Below are 26,866 nucleotides of genomic sequence, written 5' to 3' on the forward strand. Positions count from 1 at the left end.
AATTAAAGTTTTGTGCCGTAGTCTGAGAAGGAAACGCATCCACCAGAATGTAACGCAGAAAAGTGCATCTAAACACGTTTATATAAAAAAGGAAAGTTTTTTTTTGTGTAAGGAAAAAGAGAAAGTTTTGAAAGTTCTGGCTCCGTTTCTGCATCCTCTGCCAGTCCCAGACATGACTGCTCTTCTCCTCCCTTTGCCCCAGTTTCTAAATTAATCTCCATCAAAATAAACTCGTAAAATGTAGGAATATAAACAAATGTAAACGTCTAACAAAGGAAACCTGGGGCGATCGGCGGGATGAGACGATCAGGATCTGTGCTCGGCTCCGCTCCTCGCCAGTTCCCCTGCAGCATTATTCCAGCTCACTTATTTCTCCTCCTTTCACTTTTCCTGACTTCTCCTCCGCTCCCTTCTCCTCTCCTGCTCCTGAACTTTCCTATAACTGCGCACGCTGATTCCAGTCTTGGTCTTTGGGTCCTGCTTGTTCAGCTGCTTCAGCTTATAAAAGGCAAAATTTACGCAAAATCGTCCGATTTTCCTCCAGAAAGAAATGGACGATTCTTTCATCTGTTTTGTCATCCGTTTATTTTTATAACAATGCAGTTTCCTATGTTGAGAATTGCAATGTTTCCGTAAAGAAAAAAAAAAGAGGAAAGTGTTTTATGTTTTTTTTTGTAAGGAAAAAGAGAAAGTTTTGAAAGTTCTGGCTCCGTTTCTGCATCCTCTGCCAGTCCCAGACATGACTGCTCTTCTCCTCCCTTTGCCCCAGTTTCTAAATTAATCTCCATCAAAATAAACTCATCAAATGTAGGAATATACGTAAAAATCGGATGCTATCTATATAGCCGGGGGTGGGGGCTAAAAGTTATAACAGGACATGTTGAGCGTTGCAGTCTTGCACCAGTTGGAGAGTTGGTCATTTGCTCATTTTTCTCTTCACTCTCTTCTTTGCTTCTTCTTTTACTCTTGTCCTTTCTCCTTGACAACAGCGCCACACCTGTCCAGGGGTTGTGGTCGGTATTGCAGCTCAGTGGACAGCTTCCATCGTACCTGATGATCCCACCTTGTCTAGGAGGAGGACCATGTGCACGTGGGTTTGGACCAACGTGACGCCTTGTGTCTATTTGCCTTGATGGCATCCATATTACGAGATCCATAATAAACTGGCGTAAATAAACATATAAACGATGTTTTCATCTCCTTGTTGTAGTAATTGGTTTTATCAGCACGTTTACTCGTTGCTGCGCTCACGTGGCGCCTACGTTCACTATGTGACTGTCGCAGTCTTGTTTTCCGAAGGTTGTGCATTTTCATAACCTATGGTGGTACCACCCAAACGTAAGACCGAGGGGACGCACTTTGTAGTCTCGTTAGAATGAGACCCGATACGCATCATCCTGTACAAACTGCACGACGGGACCGAGGGGCTTATTCCATGACCCACCGTAATCAAGAATGAGAAGCCAGACGACCATTATAAGCCAGCTCCACACCGGTCCTCGGGTACATTAATGAAGACAAGGTGTGACACCAGTCCTGACCCATGGACCTTTGTGGTGCTGTTTCTGGAAGAAAGCGGATATGCTTTCTCTAAGCCTGGAGAGATCCTTTTGTTGGTTTCGCCCCAATGTTCAACAGAAAATATACAGGACCGCAGATGTAACTGTCAGACATTTGTCCCTAAGACAACTGTGTTCTGACCTACTTTTCTATGTATTTTCTCTGAGCTTCACCCACTAGTCTAATTTTTCTTTCCTCTCCTCCACCCATTATCAGATTTACTAAGTGCTCCGCCAAAATAAACCTATAAACTAGGTGTGCAAATAAAGTTCCTGCAAAATTTCATTTCCAAGGTAAGGTGCATCTGAAACTTCTGACTTGCAGTGGTTCCTCTGTAGATTTGCCTCTCTTCGCTCCATGCTTGGGTTTCTACATACTTTACCCTTGTGTACTTCTATCATGACCCTAATGCTTGTGCTCACCATGTTTCCATCCATATCGATCCAATTTTTCGTTTCTGCACAATCATTTCCTCTCCAACCAGGTCATGGTCTTGAGGAACATCTGATTGGTGTCCTACCATCTTTTTTTGGTCTTCAAATTTCTCAATGGCCTTTTCATAATTTCTTCATCTTGGTTATTTTGTTCTGGTGCTGCTGATTTTGTGTCAGTTTGGTCTCTGTATAAATAACCAATTCCCTCAAGTTCTGTCCACTTGAACCCCATCTTGACATTCTTAGAACCTTCCAATATGCCTGAGATGTTCTAACGATGGTACAAGTGACCAATGAGTCTTCACGGTTAGCTAAAAATGTGTCCTACCTTCTGTATTACCATCTTTTATGGTCTTCAAGCTTCTCGATGTCATTTTCAATACATGAACAATTTCCTCCAGTTTTGTCCAATCGAACCAAATTTTGACCTTCTTCCAATATTCCTAAGCTGTCCTAAGGAATGGTTCAAGTAACCATTGAATTTTCAACGATAGCTAAAATTGTGTTCTACCTTCTAGATATTTTTATATTTTGTTATTGTGTTTTTGATCTTTTGGTGTCTACAACATAATAAAATCACCTCCTGAAAAACAAAGATCTAACCTTGCCATTTCTTCTGACCTCCTCGCAATATAATTTCTGGTGATTTCTGCAGGACCAACCGATTTGGCCAACGCTTACCTTATTAAATCTACTAGATATCTGCAGCTTTATACATCACAATTGCAAGTAAGAAAGTTCTCAATGTCCATGGCCGGTTGGACTCTTGAGATCATGATATTTACTATTAATGCTAGAATCACTTTATATCCTTTGGCAATAAACCCCATTTGTCAGGGATAGTGTATCTTCGTCTCTTTAATCAGATTGTAGGAGGAAAATGGTTTTCAAAACTGGATCTCAAGGGGCGTATAATCTAAATTCGCATTAAAGAGGGAGATGAGTGGAAAACAGCTTTCAATACACCTGAGGGATGCTATGAGAACCTGGTGATGCCTTTTAGGTTGAGGAACACGCCCGCCGTCTTTCAGCACTTTGTCAAAGACATCTTTAGTCCCCTGGTAGGCAGATTTGTGGTTATCTATCTGGACGACATATTCATTTATTCACCTGACTTTGATTCTCATCAGGTACTTGTCAGGCAGGTCTTACATATACTCAGAGACAATAAATAATTTGTCAAATGGAGACGTGTATGTTCTCAATTGAGGAGATCCCTTTCCTAGGATATGTGTGATCAACCACCGGTTCTCTCATGGATCCGGCGAAATAGTCCGAGCGGTACTGGATTGGGATCGTCCTGAGGAATTTAAGGTGTTACAAAGGGTTGTGGGTTTCACCAAGTACTACCATGAGTTCATCATTATCTTTACGGTAGAAGCCAAACCTCTGACGGATATGACCAGGAGAGGTCAGACTTTTCCAAGTGGTCCAGTCCTGCCAGGGAGGCATTAGATACCTTGAAGAGGTGTTTTGCATCTGTGCCGATCTTGTACAGCTTGACGTCACTCACCCTTTTATCATTGAGGTTGATGCATCTGAGGTAGGGGCTGTATTGTTACAGGGTGTGTTTCCTTGTAATTGGCGTCCATGAGCATATTGTTTGAAAAAACTGAAAAATAATGACATCGGTAACAAGGAACTCTTGGTCAATCAAGTGGGTTTTTGAAGACTGGCGTTATTTTCTGGAGGGAACGGTTCATCCGATTATGGTAATAACAGATTATAAGAATCTGGTATATTTGGAATCGTCCAAACACCTTGTCGGGCAAGATGGGCATTGTTCTTTACCAGGTTTAACTATTTTTTGTCAAAAACAAGAGAAATCCAGCTCAACTAAATTGTGAACAAACTTTTTTCTTTATTCACCAAAAGTGTTCAGCAGAGGGTAAAACAGCATCAGCGCTGACCGTTACTTGATATGCGACATCAACGCGTTTCAGGTGGCTACGCGCTGTAAGACCGCTCATACTCGTCCATCTCAACCGACAATGTTTCTGACCAAGGGGGTGCAGTTTATTTCCATGTTTTGGAGGACGTTTTGAACCCATTTAGGGATCCATCTGTCGTTCTCTTCTGCATTTCACCCGCCGTCTAACGGGCAGACTGGACGGGTTAACCAGAATCTGGAGACACATCTCAGGTCTTTTGTGTCTGAGAATCAGGAGGATTGGGTTACCTACTTGCCTCTAGCTGAACCCGTAGTAAATAATCGCCATGGGTCTATTGAGAAGTCCTCGTTGTTCGGAGCGTGCGGGTTTCATCCTCAGTTCAGCTCATTTAATAGGAATCATTCTTCTGGAATACCTGAAGTGGAACGATTTTCATTATGCATTACGCCCGTGTGGCAGGGGGTTAATAATAATTTGAGGAAGATGGGATCCAAATATAAGAGTGTGGCTGATCAGAGATGTGTGATGGGCCCGGACCTGTGTTTTGGTGACTTGGTGTGACTGTCCTCTTGGAACATTAAGTTGAAGGTTCTCTCTTCGAAACTGGGTCCCAAGTTCATCGATCCTCATAAGATTGTGACCGTCGTCAATCCCGTAGCATTCCGCCTTGCTTTGCCGCCCACCATTAGGATCCATAATGAGTTTCATCGATTTCTTCTCAAAAAAATATGTTGCGTCTTCTGTACCATCACCTCTACCACCATCTCCAGTCATTGTGGATGGAAACTTAGAATTTCAGATAGCAAAAATCCTGGATTCTCGTTTAGTTCGTTGGTCGCTTCAGTATCTGGTACATTGGAAGGGATATGGCCCTGAAGAGAGGATGTGGGTACCAGCATCTGATGTTCATGCGGCCAGACTAATCCCGTCTTCTTACGTGGCACACCCTGATAAACCCAGTCCTGAGGTGCCGGAGGTCCCTTGCAGAAATGGGGAACTGTCACAGGATTATGGCAACAGAGAGGAGCCAGAAGACTGCAGTGTCTAATTGCTCCTACTCCTGCACTGAATAGAAGCGTTTCACCTTATTTTTAACCTGTGTAAATTTATTTTGGCAGTACATCGGTTAATCGGCAATGTTGCAAGTTCTAGAAGCTTGGGCTCTCAGCTGAGCATGGTTAGTCACTCCTATCCCCTATGTAATCTGGGCCCTGACTGACACACATCGTCAGAGCTAGCGTATGTTGAGTGGCTGGGAGGATAGTAGTTGGTGGTTATTGGAGTAGGCGTTTGGTGGATTTATCTGTGACTGTTGCTTAGTTTTCTGAGTGTGATAATTCCCTTTCTTCTCCTACTTTGGTTTTTCCCCATCCTCCACTGCCCGATGCATTCCTCTGTTATATGTGAGTGAATAATTGCACGGTGAATAAGCCTCCTTACCTTGACAAGCCAGAGATGGTATGTCACTCTCCATAAGGAGAAACGATACCCCGTAGACCCCAGTCCAGAGCCTCTCACCTAGCCAAATTAGTTCTCATGCTTTGCACTGACGAGGGCCAACAGCCCGAAACACCATGTCTGCGAATTGAGATACCAATTTGGCTTTTATCCTAAGTCATATTGCACGACTCGTTAAAGAGTTGATTGTGACTCGTAGGATCGCTACTTCCAACAGGTGGTGCTATAGAGTTAAGTCCTCTTTATCTCAGAAGAGGCAATTTGCATATTATATTTATATGCCTGGTATTTTCCGTTTACCCTGTTCATTTTACCTTGTTAGTTGGTTTGGTGTACTACAGTGCACTGCTACTCCCCTCTTCCCTGGGTGGGGGAAGGGTACATATGGAGGGAGAAATCAGGAGATAAGGCAAGGTATGTGGCCCCGGCATCTTCACCTTCAGAAGTAACCCGGGGATCAGGGCGTGCTAGGGCGCCCCCTAGCTTTAGGGACACTGAAGGAGCCCCTGGTCCCAGTCATGACCATAATCCAGACTATTTTTAAGTACATTATTCTTTTTACTACTTAAATCTGATAACGTGGCAGGCGCTTTTAGCAGATTTTGCAGGTGCCTACATTCCGCTTTATTCGCCCTGATGACCCAGACTCGCATACAGCGCAGCCCACAGACCCACTTCTGAGCCGCCACGTTGTTTCTGCATGTAGCTGATTTCTTGCGCCGTTCCTGGGATTATACGATGGATGACCGCGCTGGATCCTGCGCTCGGCTTTTAAGGTCACATACACGATATCTCCCGGCTTAGAGTCCCAGCAAAACGACACCCAGAGATCAGCAGGAGAGATTGTCATTTTCTAATTATATTGAGTCGCTTTTCTGACTAACAACATGTTGCAGGTTATCTGAGAGCGAAAAAAATAAAATGGGGATTAAGCAGGTGAGCGAGACCTTCTGATGACATGACCCATTACATGACCTGACTGCCGCAAGCAACAATTCACCTGTGCTCTTTACAGATTATTAACAAACCATGAAGGCTGCGTTCACACATGGCGACTTTTGTGGCAGTTTTTATTTCCCAGTATAAAATGGAGAAAATACAATGTATTGTGAAAGCAACCTAGAAATGGTTTACAGGGCGCCTGTAGCTTTTGCCATAGATGCCCCTGCGTTTTGTACGACTGGCACCAGTCTGCAGAGATGTCGCCCAGCGTGGCACGTGGCGCGTTACTACTGTCGTCTGCAGCCCATCACATGGCCTCAGAGCAGACGTCTGACAACAGGGCATATAATGTCTCCCCAGGAGCCGTCCGTGGGTCGCAGTGAACATAAGGATTAGCGGCAGCTATTATTAGAGAGGAGTCCGATATTAATAATCGCAGAGGAGCTGATAAACTACAATTATTGGCCCATTTGTTCTGGCAAATAACAAGTTACATCCCGTCACCTACTGTAGATTCCTGCTGCCAAACCGATAGGAAACGCCAAATCCAGAATTCTGCTTCTTATGGAAAGATAAACACGAGAGCGGACGGAGACCGGGTGCATGCTTCACATATCCTCACCTACATAAAACAAGGAGTCATGTTACCTCCCCATCACCGATCCTTATTTACCTCCTGTATTATACTCCAGAGCTGCACTCACTATTCTGCTGGTGCAGTCACTGTATACATACATTACATTACTGATCCTGAGTTACATCCTGTATTATACTCCAGAGCTGCACTCACTATTCTGCTGGTGCAGTCACTGTGTACATACATTACTGATCCTGTGTTACATCCTGTATTATACCCCAGAGCTGCACTCACTATTCTGCTGGTGCAGTCACTGTGTACATACATTACATTACTGATCCTGAGTTACATCCTGTATTATACCCCAGAGCTGCACTCACTATTCTGCTGGTGCAGTCACTGTGTACATACATTACATTACTGATCCTGAGTTACATCCTGTATTATACCCCAGAGCTGCACTCACTATTCTGCTGGTGCAGTCACTGTGTACATACATTACATTACTGATCCTGAGTTACCTCCTGTATTATACTCCAGAGCTGCACTCACTATTCTGCTGGTGCAGTCACTGTGTACATACATTACATTACTGATCCTGAGTTACCTCCTGTATTATTCTCCAGAGCTGCACTCACTATTCTGCTGGTGCAGTCACTGTGTACATACATTACTGATCCTGAGTTACCTCCTGTATTATACTCCAGAGCTGCACTCACTATTCTGCTGGTGCAGTCACTGTGTACATACATTACATTACTGATCCTGAGTTACATCCTGTATTATACTCCAGAGCTGCACTCACTATTCTGCTGGTGCAGTCACTGTGTACATACATTACATTACTGATCCTGAGTTACCTCCTGTATTATACTCCAGAGCTGCACTCACTATTCTGCTGGTGCAGTCACTGTGTACATACATTACATTACTGATCCTGTGTTACATCCTGTATTATACCCCAGAGCTGCACTCACTATTCTGCTGGTGCAGTCACTGTGTACATACATTACATTACTGATCCTGAGTTACATCCTATATTATACCCCAGAGCTGCACTCACTATTCTGCTGGTGCAGTCACTGTGTACATACATTACATTACTGATCCCGAGTTACATCCTGTATTATACTCCAGAGCTGCACTCACTATTCTGCTGGTGCAGTCACTGTGTACATACATTACATTACTGATCCTGAGTTACCTCCTGTATTATACTCCAGAGCTGCACTCACTATTCTGCTGGTGCAGTCACTGTGTACATACATTACATTACTGATCCCGAGTTACCTCCTGTATTATACTCCAGAGCTGCACTCACTATTCTGCTGGTGCAGTCACTGTGTACATACATTACATTACTGATCCTGAGTTACCTCCTGTATTATACTCCAGAGCTGCACTCACTATTCTGCTGGTGCAGTCACTGTGTACATACATTACATTACTGATCCTGAGTTACCTCCTGTATTATACTCCAGAGCTGCGCTCACTATTCTGCTGGTGCAGTCACTGTGTACATACATTACATTACTGATCCCGAGTTACCTCCTGTATTATACTCCAGAGCTGCACTCACTATTCTGCTGGTGCAGTCACTGTGTACATACATTACATTACTGATCCTGAGTTACATCCTGTATTATACCCCAGAGCTGCGCTCACTATTCTGCTGGTGCAGTCACTGTGTACATACATTACATTACTGATCCCGAGTTACCTCCTGTATTATACTCCAGAGCTGCACTCACTATTCTGCTGGTGCAGTCACTGTGTACATACATTACATTACTGATCCTGAGTTACATCCTGTATTATACCCCAGAGCTGCACTCACTATTCTGCTGGTGCAGTCACTGTGTACATACATTACATTACTGATCCCGAGTTACATCCTGTATTATACTCCAGAGCTGCACTCACTATTCTGCTGGTGCAGTCACTGTGTACATACATTACATTACTGATCCTGAGTTACCTCCTGTATTATACTCCAGAGCTGCACTCACTATTCTGCTGATGCAGTCACTGTGTACATACATTACATTACTGATCCTGAGTTACATCCTGTATTATACCCCAGAGCTGCACTCACTATTCTGCTGGTTGGTACTGGACAGTCAGCTCTGACACTGTTGCCTGTCCCACCCTTCCTAACTCCACATTTCTTGGCTCTGAGTCTCCTGTCACTTTTCCGCATGCGGTGCAGTGCAGCAGTATCCGGGGCGCTGGTTATACGGTAACTCGGGGTGCGCGGTGGCGGTGAAGTGCAGTATTCAAGGTCACTTCTACAGAAGTGAATAATATGTGAGGCTGCTGAGCTCGCACTGGGTCGTGTGACGGTCACTATAGGGCTCAGTGGTAAATGTTGGGCTGATATTCGCATGTTGCATTCCAAAGAGTCTCAATTTCAAAACTTCTGCCCCCAGGCGCAGCCTGAGACCACCAGTGCCTCGTGCACTTTATGTAGGCACTATACAGCAGTATTATATTTACATTGAATAACAGTATTAGCCATTAGCAGCAGTTTTATGTGGGCACTGCTAGGTAGTATTATTTGCATACTGTATGCCAGCATTATTTGGACAGTGAAGTGCAGTAGTGGCTAATATGTGGGCACTATGTGGTAGTATTTCCATACTATATGGCATTGTTATTAAGGTTGTGTATGGTGGTAGTATTTGAACATGGAAAGGCAGTATTTTTACAAAAGCTATGGCAGTGTTATGTGGGCACTATATTTGTATATTATATGTAGGTGTTATTAAGGCAATGTATGTCAGTATTATTTGGAAACCAAAAGGCAGCATTTGTTTTTTAGAACCTGGCATAGTTATGTGGGTACCATATGGCAGTATGAGATGCGTACTATATGGAGGTATAAATAGGGTAATGTATGGCAGAATTATTTGCAAAGAAGTGCAGTATTGTTTTAAAGCTATGGCTGTTTGTTGTGGGCACTGTATGGAGGTGTTATAGGACAGTGTATGGCAGTAATATTTGGATACTGTAAGGTAGTATTTTTAGAATTTCTATGGCAGTGTTATATGGGCCTTATATGGACACTGTATGGAAGGATTATTGCAACTGCGTGTTATTTGGAAACTAAAAGGCAATATTGTTGGAAACCTTATATCAATATTTTTTGGCACTAAGTGGGAGAACTATTTAGATGAAATTATTATTTGGGCACTAAAGAGCAGTTTTGCGTGAGATCCTGCAGCAGTGTCGTGTGTGACACTATGTGGTAATATTATCTGGAGTCTGTATGCAGGTGTGTTTTAGGCAATATCTAGCGGTATTATTTTAGCACTGAAGGGCAGTATTGTACATGCACTGTATGGTGGTATTATTTAGTGCTATTTATATTGCAATATCAGATGTCTAAAATATGGTGAGGGTTCAGGGTTCTGCTTATCAATGAGGTCCTAAGGCTTTAAAACAGGAATTGGTTTAGAAAGTCTTAGTCGCCATTAATCCTCCGCAACTTGGACCGCACGCACGTGGCGGTAGATTCCATCTAGTTCCATATTATGCGCTATGATAATGAGAGACTTTTTTTTATTTTGGAACATTTCTCCAGCCGCAGTCTTTATCGTTTCCTGATCCAACCTCCATCTGGAAGGAGGATGATGATTACCTGCAATCACCTGAGTCCAGGACCATCCACGTGTCCCCAGCTAATCACTGCACAATCTGACCATGAGAGGAGCCATAGGAGGAGCCAGGCGCCCTCTAGCGGCCGTGGGTGATAGTGCAGCCTGCACCAGAACTCCCTGGTATACAGCTCTCTGAGCATTTATACAGGCACGGTGCCCATCTATGCAGACAGTCCATGGCCAATAACCTCATGTCTTTATAGCTTCTCACATAAATCTCACCCAGCAGCCACATGGAGCCATTACAGGGCTGGACAGGATGTTTTAGGTGCAGATTGGTAGTGGTGGCACAGGGCACAAATTCATCCATAGACATTCAGCTTGGAGAAAACCTGCAGTTCTTCAATAGAAGCTGCAAACAACACATTTACAAAGCAGCAGATCAATGGGATGAGCACTGCAGATAGGGAGCTAATGAGGGAGCAATTGGTGTGAGAGGAGAGCGGTCTATTAAATATTAACAAGATCCCCTGGTCCATTCCCAGGGCTGGAGCAGTGAGAAAACACAGGCAGTGCTGTGTGATTCTGTCCCGGGGGGCCACTGTGGGCTGGGGACAAAGTACATGGGACAGTCCAGCAAATGATGGCAAGCTCCTGGGCTCAGCCCCATCCTACCTTCATAGTCCGCACACGAGGAATGCTGGGCCACTGGGCTGACAATCTACCTGTGTGGGGAGCTATTAATTCTAGGGGCTGAGGCTGTTCCCATTGAGGGGCATGACCCAGAATCTAACAATTATCTGTATGTAGCTACAGGGGGAAAACACATTAATTCTAAGGATCATCTGTCACTATCTATCAGTCTGTGTACGGTAGATCTGCTCCTTATATAGGGCTCTGCTCTCCTATAGATGCACAGTATAGGAGGACTGCCCTCTCCTGTGGATACACTGCCCCCCTCCTGTGGATACACTGCCCCCCTCCTGTGGATACACTGCCCCCCTCCTGTGGATACACTGCCCCCCTCCTGTGGATACACTGCCCCCCTCCTGTGGATACACTGCCCCCCTCCTGTGGATACACTGCCCTCTCCTGTGGATACACTGCCCCCCTCCTGTGGATACACTGCCCCCCTCCTGTGGATACACTGCCCCCCTCCTGTGGATACACTGCCCCCCTCCTGTGGATACACTGCCCCCCTCCTGTGGATACACTGCCCCCCTCCTGTGGATACACTGCCCCTCTCCTGTGGATACACTGCCCCTCTCCTGTGGATACACTGCCCCCCTCCTGTGGATACACTGCCCTCTCCTGTGGATACACTGCCCCCCTCCTGTGGATACACTGCCCCCCTCCTGTGGATACACTGCCCCCCTCCTGTGGATACACTGCCCCCCTCCTGTGGATACACTGCCCCCCTCCTGTGGATACACTGCCCCCCTCCTGTGGATACACTGCCCCCCTCCTGTGGATACACTGCCCCCCTCCTGTGGATACACTGCCCCCCTCCTGTGGATACACTGCCCCCCTCCTGTGGATACACTGCCCCCCTCCTGTGGATACACTGCCCCCCTCCTGTGGATACACTGCCCCCCTCCTGTGGATACACTGCCCCCCTCCTGTGGATACACTGCCCCCCTCCTGTGGATACACTGCCCCCCTCCTGTGGATACACTGCCCCCCTCCTGTGGATACACTGCCCTCTCCTGTGGATACACTGCCCTCTCCTGTGGATACACTGCCCCTCTCCTGTGGATACACTGCCCCCCTCCTGTGGATACACTGCCCCCCTCCTGTGGATACACTGCCCCCCTCCTGTGGATACACTGCCCCCCTCCTGTGGATACACTGCCCTCTCCTGTGGATACACTGCCCTCTCCTGTGGATACACTGCCCCTCTCCTGTGGATACACTGCCCCCCTCCTGTGGATACACTGCCCCCCTCCTGTGGATACACTGCCCTCTCCTGTGGATACACTGCCCTCTCCTGTGGATACACTGCCCCTCTCCTGTGGATACACTGCCCCTCTCCTGTGGATACACTGCCCCCCTCCTGTGGATACACTGCCCTCTCCTGTGGATACACTGCCCTCTCCTGTGGATACACTGCCCCTCTCCTGTGGATACACTGCCCCCCTCCTGTGGATACACTGCCCCCCTCCTGTGGATACACTGCCCCCCTCCTGTGGATACACTGCCCCCCTCCTGTGGATACACTGCCCTCTCCTGTGGATACACTGCCCTCTCCTGTGGATACACTGCCCCTCTCCTGTGGATACACTGCCCTCTCCTGTGGATACACTGCCCCCCTCCTGTGGATACACTGCCCTCTCCTGTGGATACACTGCCCCCCTCCTGTGGATACACTGCCCCCCTCCTGTGGATACACTGCCCTCTCCTGTGGATACACTGCCCCCCTCCTGTGGATACACTGCCCTCTCCTGTGGATACACTGCCCCCCTCCTGTGGATACACTGCCCGCCTCCTGTGGATACACTGCCCCCCTCCTGTGGATACACTGCCCCCCTCCTGTGGATACACTGCCCTCTCCTGTGGATACACTGCCCGCTGCCCTCCGTCTGCGCTGCTCTCCGTGCAGTCTCTGCCCGTCCTGTGCACTGGGTGGTGACGTAGCAGGGGGCGTGTCCGGCTTCCCTATATAAGCGGCTCCGGCTCTCCAGTGCCCTCAGTCTCCGCTCGTCCCCCGCTCGCTCCTTATGCTGCTCAGCGCCGGCTCTCCTCCTCACCACACGGTCAGAAGCAAACTGACAGCAATGATCAAGAAGATGTGTCCTAACGAGACCGAGCTGAACATCCCGGCCAAGAACTCCTACCGCATGGTGGTCCTGGGCTCCTCCAAGGTGGGCAAGACCGCCATCGTCTCCCGCTTCCTGAGCGGCCGCTTCGAGGAGCAGTACACCCCGACCATCGAGGACTTCCACCGCAAGTTCTACAGCATCCGCGGGGAGGTGTACCAGCTGGACATCCTGGACACCTCCGGGAACCATCCGTTCCCCGCCATGAGGAGGCTCTCCATCCTGACCGGTAAGTGCTGGACCCCGGGGATGATGGGACCCGGGATTGTGCAGGCTCCTAATTCTTCTGACTTTTGGGGTTACTTTTAGTACTTGTGATATTACAAGTCCCATAAATGGTCCCTAATGTCACATTTTTAGCCTTTAGTTCTGCATCTGATTGAGGTCATAAGTTCCAGTGTAAGGTCACTTTATAAATGTAGACCACTTTGGTAGCTATTGAGGTACTAGAAGTTACTCCCTGTCTTCAGACCTCTTCAGGATTAGTTCTAGATCCTTATTTTGCAAGCTTAGATCTGTTGTAGTACTACATGTTCCAGGATTGGTGGTTGAGGAGCATGCTGAGGGTTATCCTTCCTCTCTAGATCAGTCATTAACCTGTCCCTCTCCTTCTCCTCAGGTGATGTCTTCATCTTGGTCTTCAGCCTTGACAATCGAGACTCCTTCGAGGAAGTCCAACGTTTGAAGCAACAGATCATTGAGACCAAGTCCTGCCTAAAGAACAAGACCAAGGAGAACATGGACGTTCCTCTGGTCATCTGCGGCAACAAGGGCGACCGGGACTTTTACCGAGAGGTCCAAGCCCACGAGATCGAGCAGTTGGTAGGAGAGGACAATAAATGCTCTTACTTCGAGGTCTCGGCCAAAAAGAACTCTCAGTTGGACGAGATGTTCCAGGCGCTCTTCACCATGGCCAAGCTGCCCAGCGAGATGAGCCCTGACCTCCACCGGAAGGTGTCCGTTCAGTACTGTGAGATCTTGCACAAAAAGTCCCTCAAAGGCAAGAAGGTGAAGGAAGACGGGGACGCCTATGGCATCGTAGCTCCGTTTGCCCGCCGACCCAGCATCCATAGTGACTTAATGTACATCCGAGAGAAGGCCATCGGTGGTGGCCAGAGCAAAGACAAGGAGCGCTGTGTCATCAGCTAGGACCGACCCTGCCAGCAGTCGATTGGCCGTTATAAATATATACATAGAGAACCAAAAGATCGGGGCGAGCCGTGGAGGCATGGGCCGTAGAGGGGCAACATGACCCCCACATGCCTTCTGGTCTGGCCAGCGACGAGTGGAAAGTGGTGGCCAGCCCGATACTGGACAGTGTGACATCGTGTCTGAAAGCAAGAAGTGGCGGTGAGAGCAGAATCCTGGACTTGGTTCTATGGGAGTTGTAGTACTCCGTCCGCCCCTCCTCTGCGGGCTACAGTCTGGACATGTATGATGTAGTGTTTTCCGGGAGGGGGTTACGAGCCGTCAGCGGACGGTACGGTGCGAGGACTTGTAGTGACTGTTTACATTGTGCTGCGGCACGTGGAGTATTGTACGTGGATCTGAACAAATCCTTGGTCGATTATTTCAGTGTTTTGTCTGTTTGTTTTTTTTACGTAATAAACCAAAATATGAACTTTTACATTTGTGTCTCGTCTTGTGAAATGTAGCTCTGGTAGAACTACAATGCTCAGCATGCCTTAAAGGTTTGGAAGGTGCTGGGAGCAGTAATTAAGATCTTTACCTGGTCTGTCACTCATTTCTTCCTAGGGATCTGTCAAAAGCCCCTCGCTTAGCAATGCATCAATAAGGGGAAAGACCCCAAAAATGCTGTCTGCAGACTGGGCGCCACCTGGAGTCATGCTTTAGTGCAACTTGTTACCCTGACGCATAAAGATGCAAACTTGTACAGATCATATAGAAAACTATATTTAAAAAAAAATGAATATCCTGAGCAGTCTGAGCGAAGGGGTGCTGCAGCAGCTTCCACAGGATCCGTGAGATCAAGCCTTCTGATGCTGTCACACAGTGCCACCTGCTGGCCGCATGGGGAACTGAAAGCAGAATAAAACTTGAGCAGTAGACATCATGATGTTGGGAGTTGTAGTTCCACAGAACCACTGGCCCTGGGGGGAGGGTAGGATCAGGATATCTATTCCAATAACTACTCTATTGTAAACGGAAAAATTCTTAGTTTTTTATTTTTTAAACTTCCTCTTCCCAAACTAAAATTGTCTGGAAATAACCCCTTGAGCACCAAGTTAATATCTCCCTATAATGCAGAATTAAAACAAAAAAAAAATATATACTCCTATAGTGCAACACTTAAAAGGCCAGTAACACCAATATAACTGCGTGTGATCACGCTGAGTTGAGTCACACAGAATATAGGGAGATTTTTCTGCATTTCCATTCACTAGGCCTGAGATGGCTGATAACAGGGAACAATAGCCTGTTATCGATGGCACAATAACTGATTATGTGCTCAGTTAGGAAGCGTTTAGCTGCTGTCGCTTGCAGACCCCGATGCTCCAACTTGACAGCCACAGATTGGGGGTCGTAGCTTGCGGCCCCCTGAGCTGCGGCCCGGGCACACCCTCACAGCTGTTGCTGTGATTGAGCTGTCATGCAGATGGTTACACCCGCTTGTGAAACGTGTGCGTTCATGGGGCGCTGGCGCCACGTGCGGGTAACCAACACCCTGCTATATCCATGTTATTACATGTGTTACGGCTCCTCACTCCCAATTTTATACATTCGCGGGATGAACTGACACTAGGGGCAGTCGCCACTAAGGGGTTCTCAAAAAAACGCCACTGGGGGCGCCATCAAACGTTTTCTAAATTTACTCATCAGTTCAGGAGTACAGAAGAATTGCGTTGCGGCTAATGGCAGCCATGATGGAATAGGAATTAAAAAAAAAAAAAAAAAAGCAGCAGTGGGCATGCGCGGACATGGGATTGGTAGGTTTCCCAGAGGTCGGACCCCCACCAATCAGCACGTAATGGATAGGTGATCACTTCTAATGTTAGGAGAAACCCTTTGAAGTTGGATCTGTAACAAACTGGATGTAATGGGAATACAAAAACCTAAAACTCAGGGGTCTCACCAGGGTCTATTTGCACATGGAGTTGACTTTAGTGCAGGACCCTACATGCCGCATCGGCACCGGCACCGGCTGTCCCGTAATCGTAAAGGCGTCTGTACCTGCGATGGTTCCCTTTAAAAAAAAAAATCAAATCCCGTCACGTCTCAAAGCGACGTGATCCCTCCACGCCCGGGAGACACCCATTCATTACCTCCAAGGACAGGATGTGTCAGACACAGAACTGAAGAACCATTTTATGGAAGTTTTTAAACCCTACATATAAAAAATTTGTCATTACTGGTGGGAGGAGGGGGGTCTGGTGTCGGGCCTGCACGCGGGGGTCTGGAGTCGGGCCTGCACGCGGGGGACTGGAGTCGGGCCTGCACGCGGGGGACTGGAGTCGGGCCTGCACGCGGGGGGCTGGAGTCGGGCCTGCACGCGGGGGGCTGGAGTCGGGCCTGCACGCGGGGGGCTGGAGTCGGGCCTGCACGCGGGGGGCTGGAGTCGGGCCTGCACGCGGGGGGCTGGAGTCGGGCCTGCACGCGGGGGGCTGGAGTCGGGCCTGCACGCGGGGGGCTGGAGTCGGGCCTGCACGCGGGGGGCTGGAGTCGGGCCTGCACGCGGGGGTCTGGAGTCGGGCCTGCACGCGGGGGTCTGGAGTCGGGCCTGCACGCGGGGGACTGGAGTCGGGCCTGCACGCGGGGGGCTGGAGTCGGGCCTGCCTCCAGTATCAGTCAGTAACGTCTGTCTTGGAAGATGGATCCACTATTGATGAGTGACATCACAAGTTCATAGAATGTCTCTGGAGAAACAGCTGCTGGCAGCCATAGATGCTGCCATTTACACACGTCTGCAGTTTCTCTCCCTCTGATCATTCCTTCTGATCGGGGGGCCGATATTTTAGTCTTTGGGGATCTCGAACATGCAGAGGCTCTTGTATTTCTGCAGGAGTTCGTTCTTAGTCTGGACCTGCGCCCGCAAGCTCTGGAGGTGCTGCTGCTGCTGCTCAGGGCTCATGTCGATGCCGGCCATGTTGTTAATCTGCTTCCTCATCGCCTGGAACTTATTCTTCAGCTCGTTCAGCTCCTGGTAAACGTCTTGGCTGTCCTTGTCCATGCTGGAGGGAAAGGAAGAGAACGGATCAGCTGCAATTCCAGATCTTATCCTCTAGTCACACCCTGAGCTGCATTTATAATGCTGTTGTCACTGTACTGACAACACTAAACGCCGCCTTTACATCTAAGCTTAGAATTAGTCGCTTAATTTTTGATGGGGCAGTGCACATACCCGCTAGTATCTGTGCACGATTGGAAAGGTTTTGTGCCATCAGTGCCAATGCAGAAAGGCGTTATCTGGCGCCATCCAGAGTCACTCGCTCTGTGCTGATGACATTACGACTCGAACCCCTGCACATGTTTCTTATACATTGCTTTACTCATTGATCTGAAATATGTCATGTATTTGCCTCCAGTGACATCCAAAGCTGATATACAATCCTGCCATATAACACAGACTTAAGCTAGCTATGAAACAGTTAACTGACCAAAATATCTCTTTGGTTTTAGTTACCAATTCAGAACTGGGGTATCTGTAGATCCCACTACGGTTCCACTCTGGGAGAGTTATATACGGAGCACTATATAAACCCTGTCTCTCTCTGCGTCAGCGTCCCCCGGTTAGGATCATGACAATACACAGCCGGAGATTAGCAGGAATCCGCCGCATCCTGTTTTACTTCCACGCAGACGAGTAACTTGCATGCTGCAAGTAAAAACAAGCCATGGGTTTATTGGGGCCACTGATCCCCGGGTGAGGAATGGGCACCGCTATAGATTAGCTGAGGCCGCTGCTCCGTTGGCATTCTTTGTAAACACGCTTGTCGTAGTGACACTTTTATCCCCGGCAGACGTGGGGCTCAGGCGGTAGATAGCGATCTGCCACCAGATGGAAGCTATTGTCTTTCATATGCATTCTTCGGAGGGCTGCGCAATGACGGGAGATTGGGAGCATAGCTCCATATTTATAGCCTCTAGAGAAAATATCATTTTGGTCACCTGTGTTGCCTCCGACAGGCAACGTGCTGCTTGTTGTGATCCTGACATGAGAAGGCGGCCATGAAACTGGCTGGCTAGAAACTGGGTTGTTCGTCTTGGAGAGGGCCATATGGTGAGTGACGGGTTTTTGTTTTTTTGTCCTTGGTCATCATCTATGGCCTCCTCATTTCCAGGTTCAGAATCTCTCCAGAGCATAGTTTAAATGCAAAATACAAATTCTAATAGACCTCAATGACCAGGGTGTAATACCTCATTTCTCCAGCGGGGGCTCTGTAGGAAAACTGAACAGTTCACAGTCCGGTTTCCCAGCGATCACTGGTGATCGATATGGACCCCACAGCCTGTGATAGGCGTATCATTCGGAAGATCCTTCTGACAAATAGGGACTGTCCAAAGTCCCTATTACCCCTTAACAACGCATGGCAGATAAATCCCGCTATGACTGTGTGACACCTTGGGGAATTTAATAAAAGAAAATGGAAAAAACGTGAATTTGCTATTTTTTCCTTACTCATCCACTGTCTTCTTAGGGAAAAAAATTGTTTGCAACATAAAAATGTAAAAAAATAAATAAAAAATTACCGTAATTATGGCAAAATTGAGTCATGAGGGTGGAGTTTGTATTTTGAACCCCCTAATTGGTCCTTAATTGCACCCATTGTGACATCCGTAATTGGACACGTGGACCATGCTGTAATTTAAAGGGAATGGGTTCTAAAAGGGGCATAATAATAAGTGGGTGATGGGGCCCGATACAGCCCTTATTACCTGGAAGTATAGGAATTACCGCCGAGAGGAATGTTGTATGTGGTAACCGGCTGACGTCTGACACCGCGAGCACCGGCTCCTTATAACACCTCTTATTATAAACAGGAAGATTTCCTGGCACCGCTATAAACATCTCCAAGGAAATCTTAAAGGGCTGGTATATTTTTGTATGTGGAAAAGTACTCGAACCCTGTTTTTGTCCAGAGACAGAATTCTTTTGGGACAGTTTAATCACAAAACATGAAGGATCCCTTTAAATGTATCTGGTTCCTAAGCAGAAATAATAAATGTGTCGCCCACAGCACAGCCAATCACGGCATTCCTTTCTTTTTTTATTGTAAAAATAATTGATGAATGCTGAGCTCTGAGTGGCTGCTATGGGTAAGTAGTTTGGTTGCACTAACAGCAACCAATAAAAAATTAGTAAATGTTTTTATGGGGAACTGGCCTGTTTATCCACAGCAACCAATCACAAAGTAGCTTTCATGTCATCACAGCAGCTGAAGAAATGAAAGCTGAAATGTGATTGGTTACTATGGTCAAAAAGGGCCAAATTTATAAAGAGACACCTAATGTTCGCTCCTTACCCATTCCAGGACTACGGGTGCGGCATATAAACTACTGACACCTCTAAGTGACAGGGAGGCTAAGTGGTTGCTATGGGTTACACAGCCATTTTTATATTCCTGCCCTTTGAATTCACGTCCAAATAAACAGTGAGAGATTAATTCATTCATGGCGGATTCTCAGTAATCATTTAATATGCAGGGGTCTGGGGTAATATTACCTCAGCCGCAGGCTGGGAGCGCGGAGAGGTGTTATGTTATTATGTAACTGGGACATAATGCGGGCGACGTTCAGTACAGACGGCGAGGACGGGACAATCCCGAGCGTTCGTGTCGCGATGTACGACCCGCGCTTCCCTGACAGGAAAGAACGAGAAATACCGGTCCCTCACAGGAAAGAACGAGAAATACCGGGCCCTGAGAGGCAAGAACGAGAAATACCGGTCCCTGACAGGAAAGAACGAGAAATACCGGTCCCTGACAGGTAAGAACGAGAAATACCGGTCCCTGACAGGAAAGAACGAGAAATACCGGTCCCTGACAGGAAAGAACGAGAAATACAGGTCCCTGACAGGAAAGAACGAGAAATACCGGTCCCTGACAGGACAGAACGAGAAATACCGGTCCCTGAGAGGAAAGAACAAGAAATACCGGTCCCTGACAGGAAAGAACGAGAAATACCGATCCCTGACAGGAAAGAACGAGAAATACCGGTCCCTGACAGGAAAGAACGAGAAATACCGGTCCCTGACAGGAAAGAACGAGAAATACCGGTCCCTGACAGGAAAGAACGAGAAATACCGGTCCCTGAGAGGAAAGAACGAGAAATACCGGTCCCTGACAGGAAAGAAAGAGAAATGCTGATCCCTGACAGGAAATACCGATCCCTGACAGAAAAGGGCAAGAAATACCGGTCCCTGACAGGAAATACCAGTCCCTGACAGGAAAGAACAAGAAATATTGATCCCTGACAGGAAAGAACGAGAAATACCAGTCCCTGACAGGAAAGAACGAGAAATACCGGTCCCTGACAGGACAGAACAAGAAATACCGGTCCCTGAGAGGAAAGAAAGAGAAATGCTGATCCCTGACAGGAAATACCGGTCCCTGACAGGAAATACCAGTCCCTGACAGGAAAGAACAAGAAATATTGATCCCTGACAGGAAAGAACGAGAAATACCGGTCCCTGACAGGAAAGAACGAGAAATACCGGTCCCTGACAGGACAGAATGAGAAATACCGGTCCCTGACAGGAAAGAACGAGAAATACCGGTCCCTGACAGGAAAGAACGAGAAATACCGGTCCCTGACAGGAAAGAACGAGAAATACCGGTCCCTGACAGGAAAGAACGAGAAATACCGGTCCCTGACAGGAAAGAACGAGAAATACCGGTCCCTGACAGGAAAGAACGAGAAATACCGGTCCCTGACAGGAAAGAACGAGAAATACCGGTCCCTGACAGGAAAGAACGAGAAATACCGGTCCCTGACAGGAAAGAACGAGAAATACCGGTCCCTGACAGGAAAGAACGAGAAATACCGGTCCCTGACAGGAAAGAACGAGAAATACCGGTCCCTGACAGGAAAGAACGAGAAATACCGGTCCCTGACAGGAAAGAACGAGAAATACCGGTCCCTGAGAGGAAAGAAAGAGAAATACCGGTCCCTGACAGGAAAGAAAGAGAAATGCTGATCCCTGACAGGAAATACCGGTCCCTGACAGAAAAGGGCAAGAAATACCGGTCCCTGACAGGAAATACCAGTCCCTGACAGGAAAGAACGAGAAATATTGATCCCTGACTGGAAATATCGGTCCCTGACAGGAAAGAACGAAAAATATTGCTCCCTGACAGGAAATACCGGTCCCTCACAAGAAAGAACGAGAAATACCGGGCCTTGACAGGAAAATACTGGTCCCTGGCAGGAAAATACTGGTCCCTGGCAGGGAAATACTGGTCCCTGGCAGGGAAATACTGGTCCCTGTCACTTTAAGTCCACTCTAAATGGACGCCTGTGTCTGTTTGTGACGCCATTTATTCTTTATTTGTCCAGCAGCGGCTATCTGAGGACTTGTAGATGCTCCACAGACTGAACGAGGGCACACGGGACATTTTGATCACTTTTTATTGCATTTTTGGGGGAGAAGAAGCAGCGACCAAAAAACAAACAAACTGTGATTCTGGTGTTTTGATTATTATTTTACTTAAACTTTATATTTTGATAGATCTGACTCAGAGACACCTGATGGTTGTTTTTTTCCCTCTATATTTTCGTATTGGCATTAATTGGCGATTTAAAAGTTTTATGGGTTTTCTTTTCTATTTTTATATTTCTAAAAACCTTTTGGGCTCATTTGAAATTTTTACCTGAACCTGGGATCCCCTGTCCCATATACTGCATGTACTAGAGAATAAGCAGTATATAGTGACACTGACGAGATCCTACAAAGCCACAGAGGGTCGAGATGGCGGTGACAGGAGCCACCAGTACTAGGCTCCTTGGATGCAATGACAACCCACTGGCTTCCCACCAACAGCGCCCCACGGAGGCGCTAGCCGACAGTGCACCCACACACGGCCACCAAATCATTGAAGTGCCGCTCTCATGGGATCTAAATGGTAAAACAGCAGCGATCAGAGCAACCTCCCGTCACTGCAGGTAGTGGCAGGTGCAGGTCCTGAGCCCGTTCCGACCCTTAGCAGAATGGCTAATATATGCTTCTGGCATAGCTTTTCTAGAGTCCTGCATGGCCAGTCTGCCTGGTTAGATACAAGCCGCATCATCCTCAGTATATGGGGTGTAAATTATGCGCTTGTGGGCCCCAATGCAAAAATCTCCAAGTATCATAGTACTGGTCTTCTCATATAGGCCCCCTAGGCTCCAGGGCTGGGGGGCTACTGCAATCTCTGCGCCACTAGGTGGGGGGCACTGTGCAAGAAGTAACGGCGGGGAGACTCTGATCAATGGCCGCTGCAGTCTTGGGGGCACTAACACGGTTACAAGGGTGTTTTGGTTCATACTGGAGGCATATAATGGCACTGAGGTCAATTACTCTTATGGGGGTGGACTGGTGACAGTTATGGGGTCACTGCAGCTCCTACAATAGGGGGGTTACTTATATGTGGACTAGTTTTGGGGTCACTGCAGCTCCTACAATAGGGGGATTACTTATATGTGGACTAGTTTTGGGGTCACTGCAGCTCCTACAATAGGGGGGTTACTTATATGTGGACTAGTTTTGGGGTCACTGCAGCTCCTACAATAGGGGGGTTACTTATATGTGGACTAGTTTTGGGGTCACTGCAGCTCCTACAATAGGGGGATTACTTATATGTGGACTAGTTTTGGGGTCACTGCAGCTCCTACAATAGGGGGATTACTTATATGTGGACTAGTTTTGGGGGTCACTGCAGCTCCTACAATAGGGGGGTTACTTATATGTGGACTAGTTTTGGGGGTCACTGCAGCTCCTACAATAGGGGGGTTACTTATATGTGGACTAGTTTTGGGGGTCACTGCAGCTCCTACAATAGGGGGATTACTTATATGTGGACTAGTTTTGGGGTCACTGCAGCTCCTACAATAGGGGGGTTACTTATATGTGGACTAGTTTTGGGGTCACTGCAGCTCCTACAATAGGGGGGTTACTTATATGTGGACTAGTTTTGGGGTCACTGCAGCTCCTACAATAGGGGGGTTACTTATATGTGGACTAGTTTTGGGGTCACTGCAGCTCCTACAATAGGGGGGTTACTTATATGTGGACTAGTTTTGGGGTCACTGCAGCTCCTACAATAGGGGGGTTACTTATATGTGGACTAGTTTTGGGGGTCACTGCAGCTCCTACAATAGGGGGGTTACTTATATGTGGACTAGTTTTGGGGGTCACTGCAGCTCCTACAATAGGGGGGTTACTTATATGTGGACTAGTTTTGGGGGTCACTGCAGCTCCTACAATAGGGGGGTTACTTATATGTGGACTAGTTTTGGGGTCACTGCAGCTCCTACAATAGGGGGGTTACTTATATGTGGACTAGTTTTGGGGTCACTGCAGCTCCTACAATAGGGGGGTTACTTATATGTGGACTAGTTTTGGGGTCACTGCAGCTCCTACAATAGGGGGGTTACTTATATGTGGACTAGTTTTGGGGTCACTGCAGCTCCTACAATAGGGGGATTACTTATATGTGGACTAGTTTTGGGGGTCACTGCAGCTCCTACAATAGGGGGATTACTTATATGTGGACTAGTTTTGGGGTCACTGCAGCTCCTACAATAGGGGGGTTACTTATATGTGGACTAGTTTTGGGGTCACTGCAGCTCCTACAATAGGGGGGTTACTTATATGTGGACTAGTTTTGGGGTCACTGCAGCTCCTACAATAGGGGGATTACTTATATGTGGACTAGTTTTGGGGTCACTGCAGCTCCTACAATAGGGGGGTTACTTATATGTGGACTAGTTTTGGGGTCACTGCAGCTCCTACAATAGGGGGATTACTTATATGTGGACTAGTTTTGGGGTCACTGCAGCTCCTACAATAGGGGGATTACTTATATGTGGACTAGTTTTGGGGGTCACTGCAGCTCCTACAATAGGGGGGTTACTTATATGTGGACTAGTTTTGGGGGTCACTGCAGCTCCTACAATAGGGGGGTTACTTATATGTGGACTAGTTTTGGGGGTCACTGCAGCTCCTACAATAGGGGGATTACTTATATGTGGACTAGTTTTGGGGTCACTGCAGCTCCTACAATAGGGGGGTTACTTATATGTGGACTAGTTTTGGGGTCACTGCAGCTCCTACAATAGGGGGGTTACTTATATGTGGACTAGTTTTGGGGTCACTGCAGCTCCTACAATAGGGGGGTTACTTATATGTGGACTAGTTTTGGGGTCACTGCAGCTCCTACAATAGGGGGGTTACTTATATGTGGACTAGTTTTGGGGTCACTGCAGCTCCTACAATAGGGGGATTACTTATATGTGGACTAGTTTTGGGGGTCACTGCAGCTCCTACAATAGGGGGATTACTTATATGTGGACTAGTTTTGGGGTCACTGCAGCTCCTACAATAGGGGGGTTACTTATATGTGGACTAGTTTTGGGGTCACTGCAGCTCCTACAATAGGGGGGTTACTTATATGTGGACTAGTTTTGGGGTCACTGCAGCTCCTACAATAGGGGGGTTACTTATATGTGGACTAGTTTTGGGGTCACTGCAGCTCCTACAATAGGGGGATTACTTATATGTGGACTAGTTTTGGGGTCACTGCAGCTCCTACAATAGGGGGGTTACTTATATGTGGACTAGTTTTGGGGTCACTGCAGCTCCTACAATAGGGGGGTTACTTATATGTGGACTAGTTTTGGGGTCACTGCAGCTCCTACAATAGGGGGGTTACTTATATGTGGACTAGTTTTGGGGTCACTGCAGCTCCTACAATAGGGGGGTTACTTATATGTGGACTAGTTTTGGGGTCACTGCAGCTCCTACAATAGGGGGGTTACTTATATGTGGACTAGTTTTGGGGTCACTGCAGCTCCTACAATAGGGGGATTACTTATATGTGGACTAGTTTTGGGGTCACTGCAGCTCCTACAATAGGGGGGTTACTTATATGTGGACTAGTTTTGGGGTCACTGCAGCTCCTACAATAGGGGGGTTACTTATATGTGGACTAGTTTTGGGGTCACTGCAGCTCCTACAATAGGGGGGTTACTTATATGTGGACTAGTTTTGGGGTCACTGCAGCTCCTACAATAGGGGGGTTACTTATATGTGGACTAGTTTTGGGGTCACTGCAGCTCCTACAATAGGGGGGTTACTTATATGTGGACTAGTTTTGGGGGTCACTGCAGCTCCTACAATAGGGGGGTTACTTATATGTATGAATTAAGAACTAGTACCTGCACATATTGTGGGAGCACTAACACTGTCCCAATCAGCATGTTTTCCTGCAGCTCATTTTGGGGGGTTTGTAGCCCCCAATCATGGTAACACTTCCATTAAGGAAATAGTAGCTGCACATATTGCATCACACACATTACATGTAGTATAGTAAAAGCAATATTTGTAGATTATCTTTCCTTACTGTAAGGATTGCCATGATTGGGGACTACAAATCCCAGCACGGGCTGCAAATACACACAGCGCATGCGTCACTCCGGCCCTGGCGGCAAGCATATCTATCAAGCACCACGCATGCGCACACGTTTCCCCGCTCCCCTCTGTGCGATGCGTTTACCATTTGATAATGTCGTGAACCAGCGGTAAGAACGTGTAATCCTCCTCCTCTTCGGCGGTTTCCTCCTCCTCTTCTTCCTCCTCAGGCTCTTCGCCGGATCTCGGCTGGCTAACAGTCGCCATCTCCCCGGGAACCGAAGAGGGCAGCGTCAATCTATCGGCGACGCCGCTGAGAGAGACACGAGCCTGAATAGACCGCTTTCGTAATGACGTGAAACAGCGCGACGGCCTCTTGGTGACGTCACTAGCAAGGGACGATTAGGTGTTTCCATGCTGCTTGTGTCTACGCGTGTGAATCGCCGGAGATCAGCGGCGCCTCTGACTCTGCAGCAGCTGCTTGTTCTGTGGATGGCAGGAAGCTTGTGGGTTAACAGTCTGAAAGAAAAACATAACATCTGGCACCAAAATGTCAGACGTGGAGCATGAAAGAGTTAATGCTGCAAGCCCTTTAACCCCTTCAGGGCTAGGCAAATTTTGTATTTTCTTTTTTTTGTTTTCTTCACTTTTTTTTTTTTTTTTTCCAGGAGACATAACTTCTTTCTTTTTATTTTTACTTTTTACATACATAGTCGCATGAGGGCTTCACTTTTTTTTTTTCTGGAATTAGTTGCAGTTTTGAATGACGCCATTGATTTTGCCATTTAATATACTAAAAACCAGGAAACTAATTCCAAAAACGGTGAATTAGGGACCCTCCCCCCCCCCCCCTTTCTTTTTTATAAGTCTCAATTTTATGGGTGATACTGAACATCCTTTTTTTATTATTATTTTTATTTATGGAGTAAAGAAGGGTGACTCAAACTTATATTTGTTCTCTTTAATATTTATTTTTCTATTTTTTAGTTCTTTTAGGGGAGTTGAATCTGCGCTCCATTGTCC

The 26,866-nt window shown here is 47.2% G+C and overlaps 2 protein-coding genes across 2 annotated transcripts; one reads left to right on the forward strand and one right to left on the reverse strand.

Moving 5' to 3' along the window:
- The first annotated feature begins 13,132 nt into the window (after positions 1-13,132).
- RASD1 (ras related dexamethasone induced 1) lies at positions 13,133-14,905 on the forward strand. The gene is made up of 2 exons (XM_069734697.1): positions 13,133-13,507; positions 13,898-14,905. Exons 1-2 carry the CDS (start codon positions 13,180-13,182, stop codon positions 14,425-14,427), a joined length of 858 nt encoding a protein of 285 aa, XP_069590798.1. The 5' UTR covers positions 13,133-13,179; the 3' UTR covers positions 14,428-14,905.
- A 2,023-nt stretch (positions 14,906-16,928) lies between these two features.
- Positions 16,929-26,204, reverse strand: MED9 (mediator complex subunit 9). Its single transcript, XM_069734698.1, has 2 exons — positions 25,989-26,204; positions 16,929-17,468 (listed from the first exon to the last, which is right to left on the reverse strand). The coding sequence occupies exons 1-2, from the start codon at positions 26,108-26,110 to the stop codon at positions 17,252-17,254; spliced, it is 339 nt and encodes a 112-aa protein (XP_069590799.1). The 5' UTR covers positions 26,111-26,204; the 3' UTR covers positions 16,929-17,251.
- Positions 26,205-26,866: the final 662 nt, after the last annotated feature.

Source organism: Ranitomeya imitator, chromosome 7, assembly GCF_032444005.1.
Source record: "Ranitomeya imitator isolate aRanImi1 chromosome 7, aRanImi1.pri, whole genome shotgun sequence".
In the NCBI taxonomy this organism is placed as follows: domain Eukaryota; kingdom Metazoa; phylum Chordata; class Amphibia; order Anura; family Dendrobatidae; genus Ranitomeya; species Ranitomeya imitator.

Coding starts and splice junctions, on each gene's coding strand:
- RASD1 (XM_069734697.1), top strand. CDS start 13,180: ATGCTGCTCAGCGCCGGCTCTCCTCCTCACCACACGGTCAGAAGCAAA. Junction 13,508..13,897: donor GAGGCTCTCCATCCTGACCG/GTAAGTGCTGGA, acceptor CCTTCTCCTCAG/GTGATGTCTTCATCTTGGTC.
- MED9 (XM_069734698.1), bottom strand. CDS start 26,110: ATGGCGACTGTTAGCCAGCCGAGATCCGGCGAAGAGCCTGAGGAGGAA. Junction 17,469..25,988: donor GTTCACGACATTATCAAATG/GTAAACGCATCG, acceptor CTTTCCCTCCAG/CATGGACAAGGACAGCCAAG.